The 22,966-nt window shown below is 37.8% G+C and overlaps 1 protein-coding gene across 5 annotated transcripts in view; it reads left to right on the plus strand.

Moving 5' to 3' along the window:
- The window catches only part of GATA6 (GATA binding protein 6), a 42,043-nt gene that overhangs the window by 13,902 nt on the left and 5,175 nt on the right, over positions 1–22,966 (plus strand). For 4 of the 5 annotated variants that reach the window (XM_077492562.1, XM_077492560.1, XM_077492563.1 and 1 more), the window contains 4 exons: positions 4,135–4,185; positions 11,395–11,520; positions 13,947–14,040; positions 16,108–16,217. In XM_077492562.1, coding sequence (XP_077348688.1) covers positions 4,135–4,185; positions 11,395–11,520; positions 13,947–14,040; positions 16,108–16,217 — 381 coding nt within the window. The remainder of the gene's footprint in view (positions 1–4,134; positions 4,186–11,394; positions 11,521–13,946; positions 14,041–16,107; positions 16,218–22,966) is intronic. The other variant, XM_077492564.1, reaches the window with a different exon arrangement.

Raw genomic sequence — 22,966 nt, forward strand, 5'->3', positions numbered from 1 at the left:
TGATTTAAATTGAATAGGTCATTTAGGCGTGTCTTCCTATTACATATTTTTGGTAAATCTAAATGAGATTGTACAGAGACCGTACAATCAGATTGTTCAGTGTATGGACAGCTTTACTCCTAAACTGCAATATAGCAAATCTCTGGAATTCTAGTAGCTATAGTTCACCCTGTTAGGTCCTGTTTTATATAGCTCTTTGCAATGAGGCTGGAATATGCCACCAGTGGGAACGTATTATCTATAAGTCAGATAAGGTTCTACTATGTATAAAAGGTCATTCAAGCATAATTACAACCTGTTTTGTGGCTTGGGGTTGATTTTTTAGGAAAAATAGGAAGTGAGGGGAGATCTCCCCAAATCCTAAGGGCAGCAATCATTTTGTAGAGAAGTTTTGGAACATCCACCCCCCCCCCCCCCCCAGGTTTGTCAGCGATACCTCACGTGTGATTTGAATACTGTTTATATTTGCGGGTGCGATTTACGTATGCATTTTCTTTGCTGTGTGAGCACACATGGTGATGGGGGTACTTAAACCACTTCCCGATGAAAGCTGAATCCAGCTTTGTTTGATTCTCAGCCTAGGCAGCAGACATGCCGGCTGGTGGCTCAGGTCTCCCAATGGTGAAGGGAGGCCGGTGTTCTGCCAAAAACTGTCTCCCCATCGGATAGTGTCCGCCCTGTACTGCGCAGGCACAGCGCTTGCGAAGTACGGAGGACAGAGAGACCCCGAAAGTCTCAGAAGATGAACAGCGCCTGCGCACTGAGTCCAGGTTCAAGTCCCACCATCCAAGTGGACATACGGTAGCACTTAGTAACAGGGCCCCTCGCGGGCTCGCTTCGCTCGTTGCTCTTTGGGCACAGCCTCGCTTCGCTCTGTAATTTTTTATTCTAACTCTGTGTCCTCATGGATGGTGGGGCTTGAACCTGGACTTAGTGCACAGGTGCCGTTTATCTTCGGAGACTTTCGGCGTCTGCTTGTCCGCCGTACTGCGCAAGTGCAAGACAGGGTGGACACTATCCGACGGACAGTATTCAACACAACACCAGGAAGAGCAGAGGAAGAAGGCGGAAGCTTTTAGCCGCATCGGTTGTAATCACTAAAAAGCCAACCGCTGGCTCTAAAAAACGGTACTGGGGTGATGCCTGCAGCTGCAAGCTTCCCCCCGGTACAACCCCTTCAAGCAATGAACACAAATTTGTGTATGGTCGGCGCAAAGAGGTTAAAGTAATAAAGTAGTAAATGTTGAAAAAAAAAAGAAAACTTTCCCTGCAAGGTTAAGGCACAACATGCTTGTATGCATCACATACTAGCAGATTATGAAGGACTTACCTTGAAACGAGAACCCTCTGAAGGAACAGCCCAGGTATGCTGTTCCTTCAGAGTGCATGCGCCGGTGATGTCACTGGGTGCTGCTCACTAGAATATCGACCTAAACGGTGCACTTTTAGGAGAATTTCATTTAACCTACAGGTAAGCTTTATTGTTATTTTTATTTTACCTGTAGGTAAAAATAAAAACAGAGGGATTGCTTTAAATAAATAGTTTCAAGCGAATTTCCCATGTTTATGAAAGGAATGCAGACATTACTTTCATTTCTAAGATTCACAGGTAATATTTCTAAATAATCAGAAGTTTTGACATTACTGAAATCTTAAATCAATCAAATAGTATATGTGCCTGATAGGTTTAAAAGAGAAGTTTGTAGTTTAAAAAAACAAAACAAGAGAAAAACTTCCCGGTGCAGCATCTGTCTGATGCTGTAGTTGTCCCCTGCCGGCTGTAAGCCTGAGAAATGAGCTTTCAGATGACCGCTGATCGCTCAATTCTCAGTATTCCAAGAGCACAGTCAGAGACTGTTAGCCACCGTCTATCTGCTCTGCCCCTCCAGAGCTCACTGAAGTGCCATGCTGGGGAGGAGGTGGGAGCAGCCGGCTCAGGCTCTTAGCAACTCACTGAGAGGCTGAGCCAACAGCTGATCAGTCATCTAAGAGGATCCTGACAATATGGCCGGGATCCTTCCAGAGCCTGAATCAGCAGGAGAGCACAAGAAAGTAGACATGAGCGGCGTCAAAAAAATTTGTTTTGTTTCGTTCCGTTTCGTATAAAAAAAAAACGTATTTCGTAATTCGTGTCCGAAATTCAATTCTGATTCATACGAAATACGAATTTTTGTTAGATTCATAAACTTTTCGTTAAAATAACGAAAGTTTGTTATGATGAATTTATCATTATGAGGGGCTCCCACCATCCCTGTGCTGTGCTAACTTCCTGGGTTTTTAACTTTTAGGTTAGTTAACTTTTACAAAATTACGAATTTTCGTTATGAATTTGGATCCGAAATTCGTAAACAAAATTTCGTATTTTGTACACAATTCATAAATTTGTATTTTGGATTCGTACGAATGTACAAATTTCCAGAAATGCGTACGAATTTTTGATTCGTACAAAACTAATCGCACATGTCTACAAGAAGGTGCATTCCTGTGACTGAGAAGAGAAGTGTGGCCAAAAAAAAAAGCCTTGCCATACTTCTCTTTTACTCTCCGTTTTGATCCGTTCTCACCCTTGGTTGGGAGATGAGATCTGACAAGTCCGTCTCTGCACAGTGAGCGGAGATGGATCCGTCATCTGCCAGCTCAGCGGGGATCAGTGGATCAATCCCTGCTGAACAAGCGGCGTCCATGAAAACGGATCCGCATGTGTGAAAGGGGCTTTAAAAGGGTAAAACAAATTGCTACAGCCAGCACAATTCAGAGAGCTTAGGGTAGGTTCAGGCACTGGTGGTAGGTTAACTACTTAGCAAAACAAGGCACCCAGGATGTGTGATTTTCCTGGAACTACTCTTTATATAAACATGGCAATAGAATCATGACATTCACAGTTCATGAACATCTGGATTGCTAAACTCTTATGCACATCTAAATAATCTGTGCAAATTCGGAGATTCAAGATTTAGTTATACCAGTCCTCCAGTTGTAGACTGGCTAATTCTATTTCTGTAATATTTTATAATAAATGAATGACTCCACCTTTTACATCTTTGCAGCCATTTTTTTAACACTAAATATATTTGTAGGCTCTTTAGGCCAAAGACTCTTATCTTTCCTTGAACAGTAGTTAAATGTTCCATCACGGAATATGTGGACTAGCGCCATAGCTATGCGCTGAACATGTAGCATTTTTTTGCACCTGTAACCTTGATGTTTCTAAACCTTAAGCCTAGGTTCACACCGACAGCGGGAATGAAATGGTGCGATTTCAGTTGTAACTCGGACGATTTCATTCCTGCATGTCAGTCCCGACTTCAGAGACGTCTGTGCAGGTTCCTGCACAGATGTCTATGGAAGTCACAGCTTGAAGTCACCAGAATAAACTACTTTTGGGAATCGGCGAGGCGCCACAAATGTGGCACTGCGCCCATTCGGACATTTGCCGCCAATTTGGCATGCGATTTGATATTTCAATTTGCATGCCAAATTGCTCCAATGTGAACCTAGGTTAAAGCTGGGTTCACACTATTGCAAATTGGATGCGCGTTTTTTTCGCATCGAATTTGCATGACAGAAGAGTGTGACCAGCTCTCAATGGAGCCTGTTCACACATCGCTGGGGCGGCTGCGGAGCACACAGCAGAAGGATCCTGTGCGTCTTTGGCTCTGTTTCAGGTGTGAATTCAGGGAAAAATTCAGACCTGATTCGCCCCTGAAATGGAGAACAGGGATTCCCCTGGACCCCCTGCTGCGAGCCGCTCTGCACAATAGTGTGAGCCCAGCCTGAACGATTCAATAAATGACTAAAATGCCAAGTTATAAAAACCAGAGTTAGTTATTTATTGATTAAGGACCAGTTCACACCAGACGCAGTTCCGTTCAGTTCCGTGTGCTTTTTTTCGCCACTAAAAATGCATGCACAGTGTTTTTCATGTATTCCAATGGCTCTAGTTCACACCATGCACTCAGTTTCTGGTGCAGGAACTGACTGTATTGGTGCAGAAAAAACGGAACTGCATGGAACTGCATCTGGTGTGAACTGGCCCTAAATAATGTTACAATTGACATAAATATTAGATTGTTAAGCACACATGCAATAAAGTGTAACTAAACTCAAATTCTTTTTTTTTTTTTTTTTGGATAGAGTGCAGATGGATTAGAACACCTGTCAGTTTTTACTGCTGTCTGTGCCCCGGTTAGTGAGATTTACCTTTTCTATTTGTCCTTTTTTACCGTTATACTTGAAAGTGAAAGGAAAAGAAAATCCCAAATTTTGGGTTGACATCAGAATACTAACAGAGGATCCATTTTCCAATGGGGACACTAGTTCTGATGACCTTGGTGTCACACCACAATTCCCTCACTTTTGAGGGTTTTCCTCTCACATCCTGTTTTGGCGATGGGCTTTTAGACAGGAAGTGAAGGGAAATCTCCCCTATGGGATACAGATGGCAAAAAAAAAAACTGACAGGGGTTACAATCCTCCCTTACTTGATCCAAAACTAATAAAAGTTTAGTTACACTTTAAGCATGAAAGACTGTAAAACCAGGATACAAAAGTCTTCTATTCCTTAAAACATTTCAACTTTCTGAATAGCAATGCAGTTGCATTTAAATAAAAGCTGCTTTTGAGCAACTACTTACTTAACTATTTTGAGGACCTTTTACATACCTCCCAAATGTCCCTGATTTCGAAGGACTGCCCCCGATTTGGAGCAATGTCCCTCTGTCCCTCATTTTGGTCTGATCTACATAGTTTTATATAAAATGCACTTTTTATCTTTCAAAAAGTGTTTCTCAGTGCTCAACCTTTCAACCAGTTTCTAAATTGCTGCATTTGTACATTTTAAAAGCCAATATAAAGGAATAGTAGTGGTAAAAAAAAGCAATTGTGGGTTTAATTAACCTTTTTTGGGGGGTTATTTCTCCTTTAAGGGGGTGTGGCAGGGGGTGGGCCCTTTGCCTACATACATTTGTTAGTAGGTGTCCCTCATTCACATCTCAAAATGTTGGGAGGTATGCCTTTTATCTTGAGACAGTTATGAGGGAAAAATATGCATCAACCAATTGTAAGACATAATTGTAATTGTAATTGCAAGACAAAGTGTAAATCAAGTTGACACAGTGCATTCATGAAATGCAAGCATACTTGTTGGTATTTATGTTGGAGTGCAGGAGTAAAGGCACAGGGGTACATTCACTCTTTTACATTTAGTACATCAGCTTTGATGAAGCTCTTCACAGTTTATCTACAGTGAATTTTATATTGTAGCATTACTATTCCATAGCATTAGCTGGCAGGGCAGACACGGGTGTATTATCTAACTGTTGCACATCCAAGCTCTATTGTCCTGGTGAAAGGTTCCCAATAAAAGCTAGCTTACATAAAAGAGCACTATCATTAAAAATATAAATAACTATAATTTTTTTTTAACATTAATAAAAAGTGCAATATTCTGATTAAAATGCATTTTACAATGCACTTTAACTTGCATATTGTGCTTTTATTATTTATGTTATATTTGTTTTAGAATTTGAATGTAGCAGCAGTGAGAGGTTTTTCATTTACCCTTTATTAAGCATATAATTAGATTCATATTTCATTTTACTTGTTTGAGCATGGTGATATATTCATATATACATTTTTTAAAAAGTGAGGCTCCTTGCACAATACCGTTTTTTTTTTTTAAATGATAAAAAAAAAAAATCTAGAAAAAATGCTGATAATGGTGTTTTTGTGATGGCTTGTAGTAGCATTTTAGTGGCTTTTACAAACTATTAAATGCTAAAAAAAATGCAGCTATTCTGCATTTATGAGCATTTTTGAGCCATAAGCTTTTGCGGGGGTATAGCTTTACGCTAATGCAAGAACGCTGCGAAACTTGTGTTTTTAAGGCAGCATTCTACAGCTAAAGATACTGGCATTTTTATAACATCCAGTGAGCATGAGGCCTTAGGCTGTATACACACTAGCTTAAAAAAACGCTCCTGGCAGCAGATTTTGAGGAATTTTTTTCTGCTTCTAAAAGCTAATAATTTTATCCAATGTGTCCATGCATATTATTTTTGTCTAGAAGCATTTTTGAATCTTCAGCTTCTAGGAGTACGAAAAAAAATATATATATATATTATTTTTTTGCGTTTTTGGGAGCGATTTGACAGCAGAAAAAAAAACAGAATACTCCTAACTGCTGCTAAAAGCTGGCACAAAAACATTATTATAATTTTTCACGCAGCATTTTTGTGCCATTTTTTTAGCTTATAGTGTGCATGAGTCTGTGCACATTGGGCTTGAAAAAACTCCAATTCCCTTGGCAGAAAAAAAACGCTAATTTTGAGTGTTTTGTGTTAGCGTTTAGGAGAGTTTAGCGTTTTTTTCTGACAGAAAACCGCATAGAAGTAGAGACAAGCTTTAAATGTTCAATGAGAGTTGCCGCGTCAGTTTATACTTAAGGAGAGTAAAGGCCCATTTAGATCTATGTGTGCTTAGAAGGTCAATTTTTGTAGAATTTGCCAACACATCAAAACAATGGGCTTGACTTACTGTGCACTTTTCAAGTGCATTTGTACATTTTTTTTTCTTAAGAAATGTGAATGTGGTTAAGCTTCAAGAATACCCAATCAGATGCAAGCAGTGTTGCCAACCTCCCACAGCATTTTTTACTGACAAAACACAGAAAATGTACTGACAGGGCACATTTTTTTACTGACAACCTGAAAATTGGCTCAACTGCTATTAAAAACAAAGACAATCGATATTTAAACATTAGAAACATAATATAGAAACACTAACAATACCCATAAGGAGTAATTTGCCTGGTATACACTTAAAAGTCATCAAGGCGTAACAAATTATCAGCCCCTGATATTTATAAACAATTGTAAAAAAATTACAGATTTTTACAAACTGTCTGTAAATTTATTGACGGTTGTCAACCCTGGGTGCAAGGAAAATAAAAAATTGCATGATTGGATGATAGAAATCAGCAGAGCTTTACCACACTTACTAGCATCTGGGGAAAATGAGTGCAACTGGACTTGCAAAGCTATTTGTCTTTAGTAAATCAACTCCAATGTTATAAATATGCATTTGATGTGATGCCATTGACTTATTTTGGTTTCTCAACACATTAAAATGCAGAAAAATTGGCATATCGAATTTTTCGTAGTACACTGCGCTGCGGTGTTTTGATGGAAACAAACACCATCTTTTTTATTACGAACCATGACTTATGTATTTTATTGCACCGGGGTCATAATTAGTCTTGAGGGTCGATTCACCTATGCATTTTAACCCATGTGAATGCATGCACGCAGGTTAATCATTATTTTAAATAGTGATAATTCTTATCTGAGTAATGTGTTGATGTGTGTTGTCCACCGTTTGATGCATCAGCATGTGTTATAGGGCCTACTGATAGCAACGATAAAGCAAAAAAAAAGAAAGAAAGAAAAAGGGCATGTCTTATTTTTCAAAAGCACTGAGATGGGAACAGACACCATCATTATAATGAGGAACCGAGACATATGTATTTTAGCATGCCAGGGTCACGCTTAGCCCTGGAGAGCCGTTCACATATATGTGCTTTAACACATGTGAATACATCCACACATGTTACCATTGTTTTAAATGCTTTTAGATTACAGCTGTATAATGCATTGATGTCCGTTGTTTATTGTTTGATGCATCAGCAAGTGTTACAGGGCCTATTGATGGCAATGGCAAAGCATGGAAATGTATTCTTTGTTTCAACCATTATCATTGTCACTTTTACTGGACAGCTTGGTCTGCAAAATGGGGAGAAATGGTAAATGGGGGGAAAAACTAAGAACGTGAACTAAAACATTAATTAACTAAAAAAATCACTAAATAAACTCAATATATATATATATATATATATATATATATAGGCATACCCCACTTTTAAGTACACAATGGGTTTATTATATACTAAAGCTGGAAAGTGCAAAATCAGGCTAATTTCTGCATAGAAGCCAATGAGCTTCCACCAGATTTTATTACCAAAGCTTAATTCAACAAGCTGGGGCTAGAAGCTCATTGGTTTCTATGCAGAAGTGAGCCTGATTTTGCACTTTTCAGCTTTAGTGAGCCTATGTATATATATATATATATATATATATATATATATATATATATATATATATATATATATATATATATACGTATATATAACATAACATACAGTATTTTTCATTATATTTATCCCCTAAACAAAAGAGAAAGCAACTAATTCTATAATGCCAGTTCTGAGCAGTATGTGTTCTGGATGAAGATGCCCTATAAGAGGAAATCATCTACATAAACAGACATTTATTTTTACCTAATAGGCTGTATTTATCAGGTTCACTGGGCTGGGAAATGTTTAATGAACAATTCCCTAAATGCCTTGTTATGTGACCATAGTATAATATACAGTATATTATGCCATGAAACAAAAGAACAGCGTCTTGTGCTGAAATGGTTGTATAACAAGATTGTACATAGCTCTCAGAATGTGTGTGCCACATAGAAATAGATATTGCCTGTGTAATTTACTAAAGTTTTATTATCCCAGAAAACCTGTATTTGGTAAAGTAACCAATTAGGTTGAATATAAATGCATATATAATCAAATCAGAGAGGTGACTGCAATGGCATAAATCCAGGGATTTCTAAGGAGCATTTTCCGAAGTTGTTTTAGGGCTCACAAGGAGAACTGAGCGGGCATCAAAGCCTTGACATTTGTTCCACTTAGCAGGGTAATATGATAAAAAAATGCCATCTTCTATCAATGACCGAAATATGTGCAAAAGTCCCCATATCTGTGCAGATGTTGGCATATTTCACATTGTGTTCACATTTGCTAGGACGCTTAGTGCAGCCGGTGTCCTTCAGTTATACCGGTAAAGGGAAGTCAGATGTGATATAGAAAATGTTTTGGTTGTTTTCTGAGTGCACTGCAAAGCAATTCAATAAAAACATATCTTACTGAAGGATTTGCAGTGCCCTTGAAAATGTGTCCTATGCTGTAAAATACTACAAAATATTTTTATATTATTTTCTTTTAAAATAAAACTATTACATACCTTGATGATGAGTATGACCTAATATATGTATAGAAAAATGTTCCTGCGTGTCTTAGCACTTAATAGATCCCCAGAAATGTATGTAAGTTATAGACATATCTTTCCATTCCTGACTTTCATTAAACAAAAGTCAAAACAAAAGTCAATTTCAGCAGAAATTATATCTGGATCTACTGAACATTTTTGCACAAAATTTCTGCTTATACATGTTTTAATCATATTCTCACTCTGAATGGCACAGGCTTGTTGTACAAGATTAAAAGTGAATTATTATTATTGGGAATTGTTATACAAACCCAGTAAAACAGTTTTTGTTCCATAGACCAAAGACTTTGGGAAAAAGTTTAACAGGTTAACAAAAATAAATAAATGTATAAAAAAAAGGTCGCTGTAGTACATATACCCCCAAAATCAGCCAATATGATAAATATATTTTTTAGCTGATGATGAGTAATAAAGGTGGTTGAGTTGATACGCTTTATGTCAGGAATAACTTTTATTTTTCTTTTACTGGAAACAGAAATAAACATAAAGAATGACTTTGCATTATCTAATAACTTCACTGCACATTATTACCATTAGGGATGAGGTTCAGATTCCCCACTACAAAAAATCAATGTAAAGTCTGCAGGTTCAAGATTCATGGTCCCCGTGAATTTTTTTTGCATATGCACCTGGGAGAATTGTTTAAACTGCAATGTACTGCATGGCATTTGAACTATGGCCAGCAGGTTGCAAAGTACCAAAAAAGATGCTTTTGGATAAGGCAGCCCACTCTCTATACAAGGAAAGAGTGTGGAGGGGGACGCACACAACTGCCCTGGTGTCACTATATTAGAAGCTTTTATAGAAAAGGCATACGCTTTTACTAAACTGTGCTTTAATTCTTTCCAAAAGTGCAAGCCTCCGGTGGCGTCTGCCCCCAGCATGGCCCATTTAGGTTTCAAGTGTAGCATTTATTTAATATCCATTTGTTCTTGGAAGTGCTTTTTTTTTTCACCTAAAGCACCTGAAGTTATATCAGTCACATTTACTGCAATCCCCTATCCCTATAGATAAAATAAAAAAAATAAAAGTTAGACATACACAGATTAGGCCTAATATCTCTGATTAAAACTGTCCTTTTGCTGTATCCCTTGCAGTATCTCTATTCTTGTGATAATGTCATAGCCTCTACTCTTTATCTCTAGTAAATTTCGGCCTAGCCTGATGCTGGCCAATTTCACATTGGGATCAGCAAATTACTTGCAAATTTCTATTAGCCAGTCAAAGCAGGTCTGTTACTGTTTAATAAAATAACATGTGTCACTCCTAAAACTACCTGTACATTTTTTTTTCTCAAAACGGAATTGAATCAGATTAGGGTGATTCTGCTCTATGTTGTAAGCCATATTAATTGTAAAGGATAAAAGAAAAAAAGGAAAATTCACAGCCAAATATGCACTGCCAGTGTGTGTTGTTGTTTGAAAAAATACTGTTTCAAAACCCAGGCACAGTTTTAAATTTTTAATTAAAATTAAATTAAAATTAAGTTTTTGTATTTTCAATGTTGCTTTCGAAGCAAAGGAAAAAAAGTCAAAGCCGTTTACTGCTGTATGATATTTTTTGATATATGATATATATATATATATATATATATAGTTTATTTTGTGAATATATATGTGTATATATATATATATATATATATACTTTGCATTGGTACATGCCCCCTATATGTCCTTTTGACTTTTTTTGGACAGTATATAGCTTACTAGCCCTAAAATTGGATAGAATTTAATTACAGGATTTGCCCCTACAGTCTTCAGTGAGATTCAATACTAAGTTTGGGTTCACAAATCGAACCTGGGCAGATTCAATCATCTCTATTTACTATTCACATGTACAATATCGTTTCTTATGCCGCGTACACACGACCGGTTTTTCCGTTAGAATAAACTCCGACGGTTTTTCGACGGCGTTCCGAAGGAGTTCTGCTGAAACGGTCTTGCCTACACGCGATCTTGCCTAGACGAACAGTTTTCCTGATAGGAATTGATTCTGTCTGAAAGATTTCAAATATGTTCTATTTCTAGGTCCGTCAGAATAAAAAAAAAAAAAAAAGTCAGATGAGGCCCACACACGATCGGAATATCCGAGGAAAAGATTCCGTCTGACTTTTACTGCCGGAAAGTCTGACCGTGTGTACACAGCATTCGTTTTTGTTGGTCTCCTTTAATTCTTGCAAAATATTAAAGCATGTACAGAGAAAAACACCTGTTTTATTATATTTTTTAAATTTTCTAAAATAATCTGATCTATTTCCTTTTATTTTATCTAGCCATCTTCTAGAAGAATTGGCTTGGCTTGTGCCAACTGTCATACTACCACAACAACATTATGGCGTAGAAATACAGAGGGAGAGCCAGTATGCAATGCCTGTGGCCTATATATGAAACTACATGGGGTAAGTATTGTTGCTACCTTGTCACAGTCACATCCCTGCTTAGCTTGTTGTGGGCAAAGTTTTTCCCAATGTGGCCTGCTGCTTTTAAGACATGCTGAAAAGTTGAATCAACCACTGGTGTTTTTTGACTATTGTGGACCCTGGTGGTGAGATTACCAGAGTTCTCAACTCAAATCTTGTAAAAAAAAAAAAGGGGGCTGAATTACCTTAAAAAAAAAAAAAAAAACCCTATGCCGACATTCTGACCCTTGTCCTCCACTTGGTAAATATTACAGACCTAAGATACATGCTTTGGCCCAACCCTATAGCGCTACCTAATAGTATACTTTTTTCTACACTAGTATACTCTAATCATTAAAGCTGAACCCCAGGAAAGCAGATAAACACACAGATTATTTTCATATAATGGGGCTTTTTCACCTGCCAAAGGATTTATATTTCTGTCTATCCTGTCCAGGGATTTATAGATCCATGCCAGACAGCACAGACAGATGGAAGACACAGCTTAGATAAGGAATATAGTGGTGTCCTCTGTCCACCCACAGCCTGCTGATTGGACAATGAAAGAACAGCAGCGCATTAAAACAATCACCCCCATTACTCACTCTGCTCTTTCCTTCTATCAGTAAGTTTTGTGTCAACATGTTGGCAAGCGGCACACTTGATTGGCTCTCAACCCATCCCCTCCCTCCAGTCTTGCCATACATAAAAATGTTTGCCATATAGGTGATTGCAAGAGGCTGGTGCACTGGTTGCATTTAAAAAATAATTTAATTATTTATATATAAATACATATCCTTGCTTATTCAAAATGTAATATAATTTACATACTTTTACTTATTTTTTTAATTATTAAAAAAAAAAAAATGTTTTTCTGTTTTCTGTAGATTCTGCACCTTAATTTGTCACAATAAAATAAAAATCAATTTAGCACTGTATTAGACTACAGTGCTGAACACTGTTCTATATGTTGTGTTGATAAGAAATGGATAGGAATAGTTATGTTGGAATAGTAACTTCCGTCTTACTAACGTGCTGAACATGCAGAGCAGCTACCACATCACTTATTCTATTGGTAATAAAGCAAACCGGCAGAAACAGTGTAGAAAAAGATAATTTTAAAGAACTTCCCTAATCACATAATATAACTGCAATGTTAGAACAACAGCAATCTTTTCTATGTAAAAACAGTGTAGGGTACTCAGGTGCTATGTAACTGTAGCACATGTGAACAAGTACAAAAATTAAGAGACCCTTCGTTTCAGCATGTAATAGCTGTTGAGCTTGGACAGGTGAAGACATTGCATATCTCTTACTGCCTACCAGTACTCTTAGGGCACTTTCACACTGGTTTGCTTCAAAACTGCCAGTAAAACACTTATGTGTTAATGAAGCTCTTTTGCCGCGCTTTTGGTGCAGTTTAAAAAGAATATGTGACTCAAAAATGGCACCAAAAAGGCTTTGTCAGGGCGTTTTTAAGGCAGTTCACATTCATTTTAATTGAGAGGAGAGTTTTTGGTGCGTTTTTTTTAAGCTCCCTAAACATTCTCCAAAGATGTTGTAAGCAGGAGTTTTTTCAACGCAAATGAAAACACAGCACCCCAGTGTGAAAACATTCATTGATTTTAAAGGGAAGCATTTTTCTTGAGCTTTTCGGGTGCTTTATTTAAAAAATAAAAAACTCCTCTGTGGGGAAGGGTTCTTAAAGGATGGTTATAATGGGGTTTGTTAAAACTATTTTATGCATTAAAAATGTATTACCTGATCTTTTTATTGATTTTTGATTTTATCTTTACTTGTTTAACATCCTAATTTTAGAAATGGACTTTTGTAACTATATAATAACTAAAACGTCATTTTTTTTATAGATTTTTTTTTTGTATAGCAATGGGGAGGAGATACAAGTTTTGTTTTTATTGCTACATGTGTCCCCATTGGGTTAATTTTTGTTCACTCCATGTCTCTTTGTCGCTAGGACAGGAAATGAGGGTAAACACAGAGGGCAAAACCCCCACTAATTTTATTAGAAAAGGGAAAGTTAGAAAATGTATTGGCACACTATGCATTATAGTTTGTCAGGGTAAAGGAAGAAATCTTTATACAAGGGCACAAACAGCAACATGAAAAAAATAAATAAAATGAAACACAATAGCTGAAGCTGGTCTTTAATACCATCATGTTCTTCCTTCTGTTTGCAAAGAAATCTGTGATTAAAAAAAAATCTGCTTCCTTTTGGACTGCTTCACAAGGAAGCCTCCTAAACACATCTTATCATTAACAGCAACATATTTCTAATTTCTATAGGACTTCAAAAAAATCTTTTTGAAGCAGCAATGTAAATTAAAACAGTTAAAAAATGCAGGCCGTTCAACTCAATTTTAATAATATACTTTTATAATATAATAATTGTTCTATTGCTATTGCAGGTTCCACGACCGCTGGCTATGAAGAAAGATGGAATTCAAACTAGAAAAAGAAAGCCAAAGAATCTAAATAAGTCAAAAGCATCCTCTAGTAATGGTACGTAAGTTCTCATATATATATTACTATATCCATTACATTGGTAGAATTATTTTGCATCTTTCAGTGTTGGGCATGCCCTGTAGTGTTGTATGTGAGACATAACCTTATATTATGAAAAACAGAGAAGGTAATATATTCTAGGGAATCACTGTTTTGTGTGTACAGTGGATATGTGAACCTTTTAAAGGGAAACTATTGTTTTTACTTTACAGTCTGAGTAATGCTTTCCTGAGAGTTACTTTTAATAAGACTTTATAATTTTTCCTTGCTTTCTATATTATATTTGAATTATTGTACTTCATATACAGGTTTGCAAATGCTCTCTCTAGAGATCATTTGTATATCAGGGAATGCTATTAGCATTTCCTGCACATTGTTCACCAGATGCACATATATCGAGTATTTACAAACTAAGCACAGAAACAAGGCTTTAATGCTCATTAAGTAAATGCTTTGCATACAGCTCATCTCATTTACATATGCATATACTGTATATCTAAAATAAAGCAGCAAATAAACTATGGCTTTCCTGACATATTTTTTCCCCTGAATGCTTCCAGGAGGTCTATTAGATCTGTACAAAAAAAAAAAAACTACAATTCAAAAGTTACTAGCAGATTTAATTCCACTGCCAAAGTGCTTCAACATTCCTTCCGCACCCTCTGGAACTTTAGGCTGTGGGCAATCCTTCATTGTCATATTACAATGAAGGTCTATTAACCCTGCATTATACGTGGATGAAGCAAGCATGTGACTGCAGCCAGAAGCATCCTGGGGAGGAGGCTTGCCGGACAGGTTGCACCATGACAGAACTCTGCTAGAGCGAGGAATGAGTATTCCTTTACTCATAGAAAAGTGTAATTCTTGCAGTGTGAGAGGCCCCACTACAAGGGTAATTTTTTTTCTTGTGCCTACAGTTAGACTTTAAGCAGATTCATAGTGTGAATTAAGCCACTGTTCATAATAAGCAGTATTTTAATTCCTATGGGTGCCCAAAGATATTTTAGAAGAGCTTTTGCTACCTGTGCATGACTTTTGGGTTCCACTGATCCTTATGACAAGATAAGGACCTCTGATGATGGAATTTGAGATTGTAATGATGAGTAAATCTAGCAAACTTTAAAGTGTATTTTGCTTGCATTTAAAATCAGTCTGACAGATGCATTGGACCTGCATTTGACCTCCTTAGGACTTGCATTTGACCTCCTTCTGACTTGCATTTGACCTTCCTAGAGGTTTTTTCCCCTGGTATCAAGCTGCTTTTGCTTTCACATAAAATTGCATGAGAAGAGAAATAGTTATAAAGTGAACAAAGGTCTGGTAATAACACACCCTTTATACAGTATGTTTGCACAGGACACACAGCTGTCATTGCAATCACAAGTCTCTTTTTGGTGTCTCGCCATAAATGAACAGCTTCACTTATACTCATCATCCAACATTTTTGGAGTATATAGCATTATGGAGATCATCTCGAACAGTGAACAGCACTAATTATTTTAATTATAGGGTCCCTGTTGCAAGTTTCTTGTACCCCCTTAGACCTGGATTTCTTGCTTGTGTCCATGGTCCACAGAGTGCCAGAGTATTACTTGCTAGTGTTTAAGGTAGTGCAGGGCAGCTGTGCTTTAATATAAAAGACACTCTCCCTGTGTGCAGTTCAGCATATAGTGCCAGGGAGGAAAGATTTTAGGAGCTTCTTGGCTGACACTATAGTCCAAACAATACACAGAGAGGCTTGTCAAAGTTCTGTGTTCTCCAAGAAGGGAAAAGTGCAAGATGTTAGAAAGTGGAAGAGAAGAAAAAGAGGAGATAGTAAAATATTGGGCGTTTGCAAAATACTAAGACAAAAAAGATTGTGGAAGGGAAGAGATGGTATGATCCAACCCATAGTCCAAACAATTTGATACCTGGGTCTTCAAAATGGTAGCAATGCTCCTGGTCATCGGCTTTCAGGTGGGCACCTAATGTAGACAAATATGTAAATTCCCTCTTTGTGAATTAACTTTATGTGCTCAGTGTTACTAAACTGTTATATTTAAATAAACAATTGTACTTTTTTAGGTACCAGTAGCCACCAAATCCCTATGACTCCAACTTCCACAACGTCACCAACAAACTCGGATGACTGTATAAAGAACGGTTCTCCTAACAATCAGAGCACTGCTTCTGGGGTAAATGTCATAATGATAGCTTAAGAATACAATACACTGCCTTATCTCTCTCCCTATCTTATCTAGGGGAAGTTATCTCAACAAACATTTAGCTTTCTGTACTTGATAGGATGTTTCCAAGAATTTCATCTGTTCTACCTGAACACATGGAAAATATATGTATTCAAACAGAAACTATATATTTACATGGTGACTTTTTTTTTCAACATTCTACAATCAGATTCTAATATGGCTTCGGAAAGAACAGGGAGACAGAGAATTCCTGCCTAATGATATGATAAGGTTTGAGTTCTTTAACTCTGCATACCCTGACTTGGCATTATCAGCATACTCTAGCTCTTTCTTTGCTATATTGGCTAGTTATGGAATTAAACTACTTTCCACACTATACTGATGGTTTCCTAGCCATTCAGTCTCTAAACCAGTAAACCAGAATACCTGAAGTATTGCAAGTCCCAGGGTGACTGACAGTTTGTGAGGTGTAGTATGATGTCAATATCATACTGCACAATATGTCATGTCTTATATCATCTGTTGCTATACGCAACGATAAGCTTGATGTTCTTCAGAAGCATAGAAATAAGTGTGAACAGTGGCGTCGCTAGGGGGTGGCTTTTGGGGCTATAGCCCTGAATCTGGGGCCCATAGCCCCAAGTCTCTGCAGGGGTCCCCAAGGGGAGGGGAGGCTCTCTGGGGACCCTAATGTAAGTGGGAGGCTCTCTGGGGACTCTGATACAAGGGGAGGCTTTCTGGGGACCCTGATTTAAGGGAGAGGCTCTCTAGGGACCCTGATTTAAGGGGGAGGATCTCTGGGGACCCTAATGTGAGGTGGGCTCTCTGGGAACCTTAATGTAAGGGGGGCTCTCTGGGAACCCTGATGTAAGTGGGGGGAGCTCTGTGGGGACCCTGATGCAAGGGGGAGGCTCTCTGGGGACCCTGATGTAAGGGGGGCTGTCTGGGGACCCCGATGTAAGGGGGGCTCTCTGGGGACCCTGATGCAAGTGGGGGGCTCTCTGGGGACCCCGATGTAAGTGGGGGCTATCTTGGGACACACACACATGTATATATTACTGTATATACGTGTATGCCCGCCCAATGGTATGACTTTCTTTACTACGCTGTTATGGGCTCTAAACCCAGATCTTTTGTAGACCTAGCAATGCCCCTGGGTGTGAAGGCTCGATATACCATCTAACAGATACAAGATAAAAAACTTCCTGGGTCCCTGAAAGGGGTTTTTACCATTCCCTACACTAGGCAAAACGTTTGGCTCTAGATATACTTTAATGAAGAAAAAAATGACAGTTAAAATTTTAAAGTGTTAAAGTGATAAAAATATAAAGTGCTTTTTTTTAGCCTAGAAAACATGGTTACATTTCTAGCTTATTTAATTTCCTCTTAACCACGTAATCTAACTGGATCTTTACATTTCCTTTATAAAACTAACTTTCCTTCACATATTAACCCCCAAAGAGACTTCCAATAGTACATACAGTGTACAAGTAAAGGGTGCAGGTATAACTGTATTTTGGTGATGCAACCTAAGGGACACAGATGACAGTTGTTTAACTTCTGCTCTGTATCATTACATATGCTCCCAGGATAATAAGCGTGTAGAAAACTGCTGGATTACAGAAATCTGTACAGCATTGCTGAGTCGAACTGAAGGAATGCTAAAAGAATTTACTGTTTAGGGCACTAAATGGATTTATTGCAAAACAGTTCCCAGCACTGTGAGATTCTGGCATAAATCCATTCACTAAAATGTGGTGTCAGCAATTTCATCTTCATACCACAGATATTTTACCTACACACCCAAATCTTCACACACAGGGATGCTCAGCTGTGTACCAAAGCCAACAATATGGATTTTCATGTTAATACGTAGAGTTTTAACATAATACATTAACTATTACTACATGTATGTTTGCATGAAATTCTGGAGCAAAGTTAAAAAAGATTGATCAACAATTCAGATTGCCAAGCAGAACCCACATCTTGAAGGTCCATCATATTTAGTAGCATTTCTTTTTTTATTAAGCTGAAAGTGTGATAATTGGGAACATTTTAAAAGAGTAACATTTACCTCTGGGCCCTTGCATCTATGTTAATGTCTTTGCAGATGATAAAAATGATCTCCCCATAATATTAGGACAGCCACACACGAAAGTCCTCTCAAAAATAATAGCATGATCTAAATGTCAACTATCGGTATACCGGCCCATAATACCCCAGCAATCATTATGACTGCTCACTGTTGTAATGAATTATATCAAAGGCAAGATTGTCACTAACATTTCTTTAAGACCGGTGTTTAAATTTTATTCATTGCACATATCTGGTTTACTAAGGCTGGGTTAACATTAGTCTGAGTCTAAAGTCCTGCAACTTCCTGTGCGAATTTGCAGTGTGACATTCATGAGACTTATTACACTCTAAGGCATTCAAGTCACAAGAAAGTCGCATCAAAGTAGTACAGGAACATTTTTTAAAAGAGGCTGCGACTTTAGTCGCAAAGATTGGAACGACTGCCATTGAAATAAATGGGTTTCCGCTTGTCATGTGACTTTATGGGGTTGATTTACTAAAGGCAAATAGGATGTGCATCAATACAATTCTCTGAATTTTTTTTTATAAGCGTGTGGTCAACATGACTGTAAGGTCTCTTGCACACTAGACTTGAGTTGGATCGCGGGTCCCATGGACTCGATCGCTGCGGGGATACCCGCGATCGTCTCACAGAGAGGAAGAACGGGGAGATGCTAATGTAAACAAGCATCTCCCCGTTCTGCCTAATGACAGTGTCACTGATCTCTGCTCCCTGTCATTGGGAGCAGGGATCAGTGACGTGTCACACACAGCCACGCCCCCCACAGTTAGACATACGCACCAGGACACACTTAACCCCTACATTGCCACCTAGTGGTTAACCCCTTCACTCCCAGTGTCATTTACACAGGAATCAGTGCATTTGTATACCACTGATTGCTGTATTAATGACAATGGTCCCAAAAATGTGTAAAAAATGTCTGATGTGACCGCCATAATGTTGCAGTCACGATAAAAATCGCTGATTGCTGCCATTACTTGTAAAGAAAAAAAAATATTAATAAAAATGCCATAAAACTATCCTCTATTTTGTAAGCACTATAACTTTTGCGCAAACCAATCAATACACGCTTATTGCGATTTTTTTTACCAAAAATATGTAGAAGGATAGGTATCGGCCTAAACTGAGGAAAAAATGTTTTTTTTAGATATTTTTGGGGATGTTTATTATAGCAAAATGTAAAAAATAATGCGTTTTTTTTCCAAAATTGTCTCTCTTTTTTGATTATAGCGCAAAAAATAAAAATCGCAGGGGTGATCAAATACCATCAAAAGAAAGCTCTATTTGTGGGTAAAAAGGACATCAATTTTGTTTGGGAGCTACGTCTCACAGCTGCGCAATTGTCAGTTAAAGCGACACAGTGCCGAATCGCAAAAAGTGGTCTGGTCTTTGGCCAGCCAAATGTTCTGGGGCCTAAGTGGTTAATGAACCTGCATGTTAGACTAGTGGGTTGATTTACTAAATCCAAAGAGGTTGCACTTTGCAAAGTGCAGTTGCACTCGCAAGTGCAGTTTCTCCAAAAATTTGTAAATGAGGCAAAGCCCACAATGCAAAGAAAAAGCATTTTTGCTTGCAAATGATTGGATGATGGAAGTCAGCAGAGCTTCACCATATTTATTATATTCTGGAGCAACTACACTTGCAGAGTGCAACTGCACTTTTCAAAGTGCACAGTCTATTTGCCTTTACTAAATCAACCCCTATGTGTCTATGCACACATAGGTATTTAAAAGAGTTTAGAGGCAGGGGCGTTTAGGGGCAGAAAAAACCCCACTTTCTGCATGTCTGGGAGCAGCAGTGTTTTGTCAAACGTGTCATGTAAACGTGTCGAAACAAATCTAAAAGAGTGTTAACACTAGGTGGGTTTAGCGCTTGAGAGTTAATTCATTTTAGTGGTCGGAATAAATTATTATTCAGGCCAATGAAATGATCTAATGCCCAGGCATTTTACGTACATAAACATGTTACATGTGTTTACAAGCATCAAGCAAATGTGCCGCTACCATGATGTAAGGCATTATTATAAGTATATGCCAGCCCCTCTATTAGAGGCTGGCATAGCACAATGTTTAAGTTGTATTTAAAAAGGAGTATTCTAAATACTGAATATCAGCTATCTTCAGGCCGGTCACATTACTAGCGGCCATGTCTTCTGGGGGAGGGGCCATGATCTTCCTCTGACATCAGAGGGAGATCACGTGGCCGCTCGTCTCCTCCGCAGAAGCCACCCATCGGAGCTGGAAAACTACCGCAACTCACGTGACAGGCCTGAAGACAGCTGATATTCCATATTTACAGTGCTCATTTTTTAATACAGCTTACACATTGTGCTATGCTAGCCTCTAATAAGAGAGGCTGGCAGTGACAAATTTAACATTTTAATGTTCAAATAATAGCGGCGGGGCGGGGGCAGGGGCCGGGCCGGAGACAGACAGAGAGGCCACTGATAGTGAGGAAGGAGGGGGGTGAAGGGGGAGAGAGGGGAGCAGAGAGAGCAGGCAGCCTATCACGAAGGGAGGGACTTAGACTACGGTGATCAGGGCCGGAGCTGCCCTGGTTATCGTGGTCTGTTTAGTGAGTGCATACAGGAAGTGGTAGGTTTCGTTTTTTTTTTTACAGTTTAGGGGGGGGGGGGGGGCAGATTACATAGCACAAGCACAAGAATCTAAAAAAAAATTTTTTTGGGTTAACAAACGCTTTAATCTTTCCATAAAAGGAAAACAAACAAACAAGTCCTTCGTTTTATGAGACTAGGCTTAGATCTGAACAATATTAGAACATCTGACCATAGGTTCTATCATTAATAAATCTATTGGTGGGTCCCCTTTCCCTGACCAGCTCAAGTAGAATTTCCTCCCTATCCCTTTATTTGAAATGTCTCCTGTGAAATAAGCACGGGTTCAACCCGCTAGCATAAACCACCCTAATTTATAAATCATTCATATTACATTAAATGAAATGCATGACTGGTTCACTTTAAGAAGGGTGGAGTAAGGGTAATTAATCAAAACCGCAAAATGGGAATAATGGAACTCAATAATATTGGCCTTTTACTGCAATTCCATAGTTATTAGATCCTTGCAAACCTCAATGCCATAATTTACAGTGACAACTTAAGTCTAGCTGTGTGGAATTCCTAGCGGAGTGTGCCTGATATGTCTGGCTGTGTGAATTCCTTGGAGAGGCAAAACACATATCTATCTTGCAGCTTGAATTTGGAAGCCTTTTCACAAAGTAATAGATATTTTTGAGAAAAGTAATGATTTAGGTTTCTAGTGCAGCATAAATAACAACAGTAGATAAAAAAGGTCGTGTCCCAATCCCAGTAGATTCCTTTATATTCACATCTCCACTCTCCTTATAAATAAATTGTTGGCAATGACCAACAGCGTGTTCGAGTATTTCTCAACATGGTGGATAAGGAAGGTACAAAGGTGCTGCTACAATGGATTGCAATAGTTTTAATGATTCCAAATATTTTACAGCACATACAGTTCATCCGCAAGCATAAACCAAGATTTTGTTTTATGAGTTGTAATAATAACTTACTTCCAGTTACTGCTGGATTTATTTTTTTCTTACTGATCTATTGTGCAACCTTCAGAAACACATGTAAAACATTTTATTACCATGAGTTACTTTTATATCTTGGATATTTATGAAATACTCAGTTTAGAGAGCAGCAATATAAATTTAAACGGTTTACTCATGTTGCCCAGCAGCAAACGTTAAAAACACTAAACTGACACCTGAAAACAGATTGACAAATGTTGTATTTGTACTACTTATGGGAGAATATATATAGAAAAACAATAATGTTGTTTTTCATATGCAGAAAATGCTTAAAAATATATTTGTTGATGGCCTAGTCTGTACAATCATCTTGGTGCATTTTTAAAACCTTCCCAGAATATCAACATGGCTTTCTATTAAAAAAATAAAACAAAAGAATACATTTTTTTTTGCATTTCCCTAATTATGAATGGTTTGTGTAAAAATACTCCTCTACTTAATCATCCTCTCTCTTTCCCTGTTTATGAACATTATTTTTATGTGTAATATATATATATATATATATATATATATATATATATATATATATATATATATATATATATATATATATATATATATATATATATATTACACGTAAAAATAATCTATATATATTATATATTACACATACAATTATATATATATATATATATATATATATATATATATATATATATACAGCATGTCACAGAAGTGAGTACACCCCTCAGATTTTTGTAAATATTTTATTATACATTTTGTAGTGAGTGCACAGCTTCTATAACAGTGTAAGTCTGCTGTCCCCTCAAAATAACTCGACACACAGCCATTAATGTCTAAACCGCTGGCAACAAAAGTGAGTAAACCCCTACGTGAAAATGTCCAAATTGGGCCCAGAGTGTCAATATTTTTTTTGTGTGGCCACCATTATTTTCCAGCACTGCCTTAACCCTCTTGGGCATGGAGCTTCACAGGTTTCCACTGGAGTCCTCTTCCACTCCTCCATGATGACATCATGGAGCTGGTAGATGTTAGAGACCTTGCGCTCCTCCACCTTCCATTTGAGGATGCCCCACAGATGCTCAATAGGGTTTAGCTCTGGAGA

This window comes from Lithobates pipiens, unplaced genomic scaffold (assembly GCF_037356315.1).
Source record: "Lithobates pipiens isolate NorthernLeopardFrog02 unplaced genomic scaffold, aLitPip1_a1.2 Scaffold_19, whole genome shotgun sequence".
Lineage (NCBI taxonomy): Eukaryota > Metazoa > Chordata > Amphibia > Anura > Ranidae > Lithobates > Lithobates pipiens.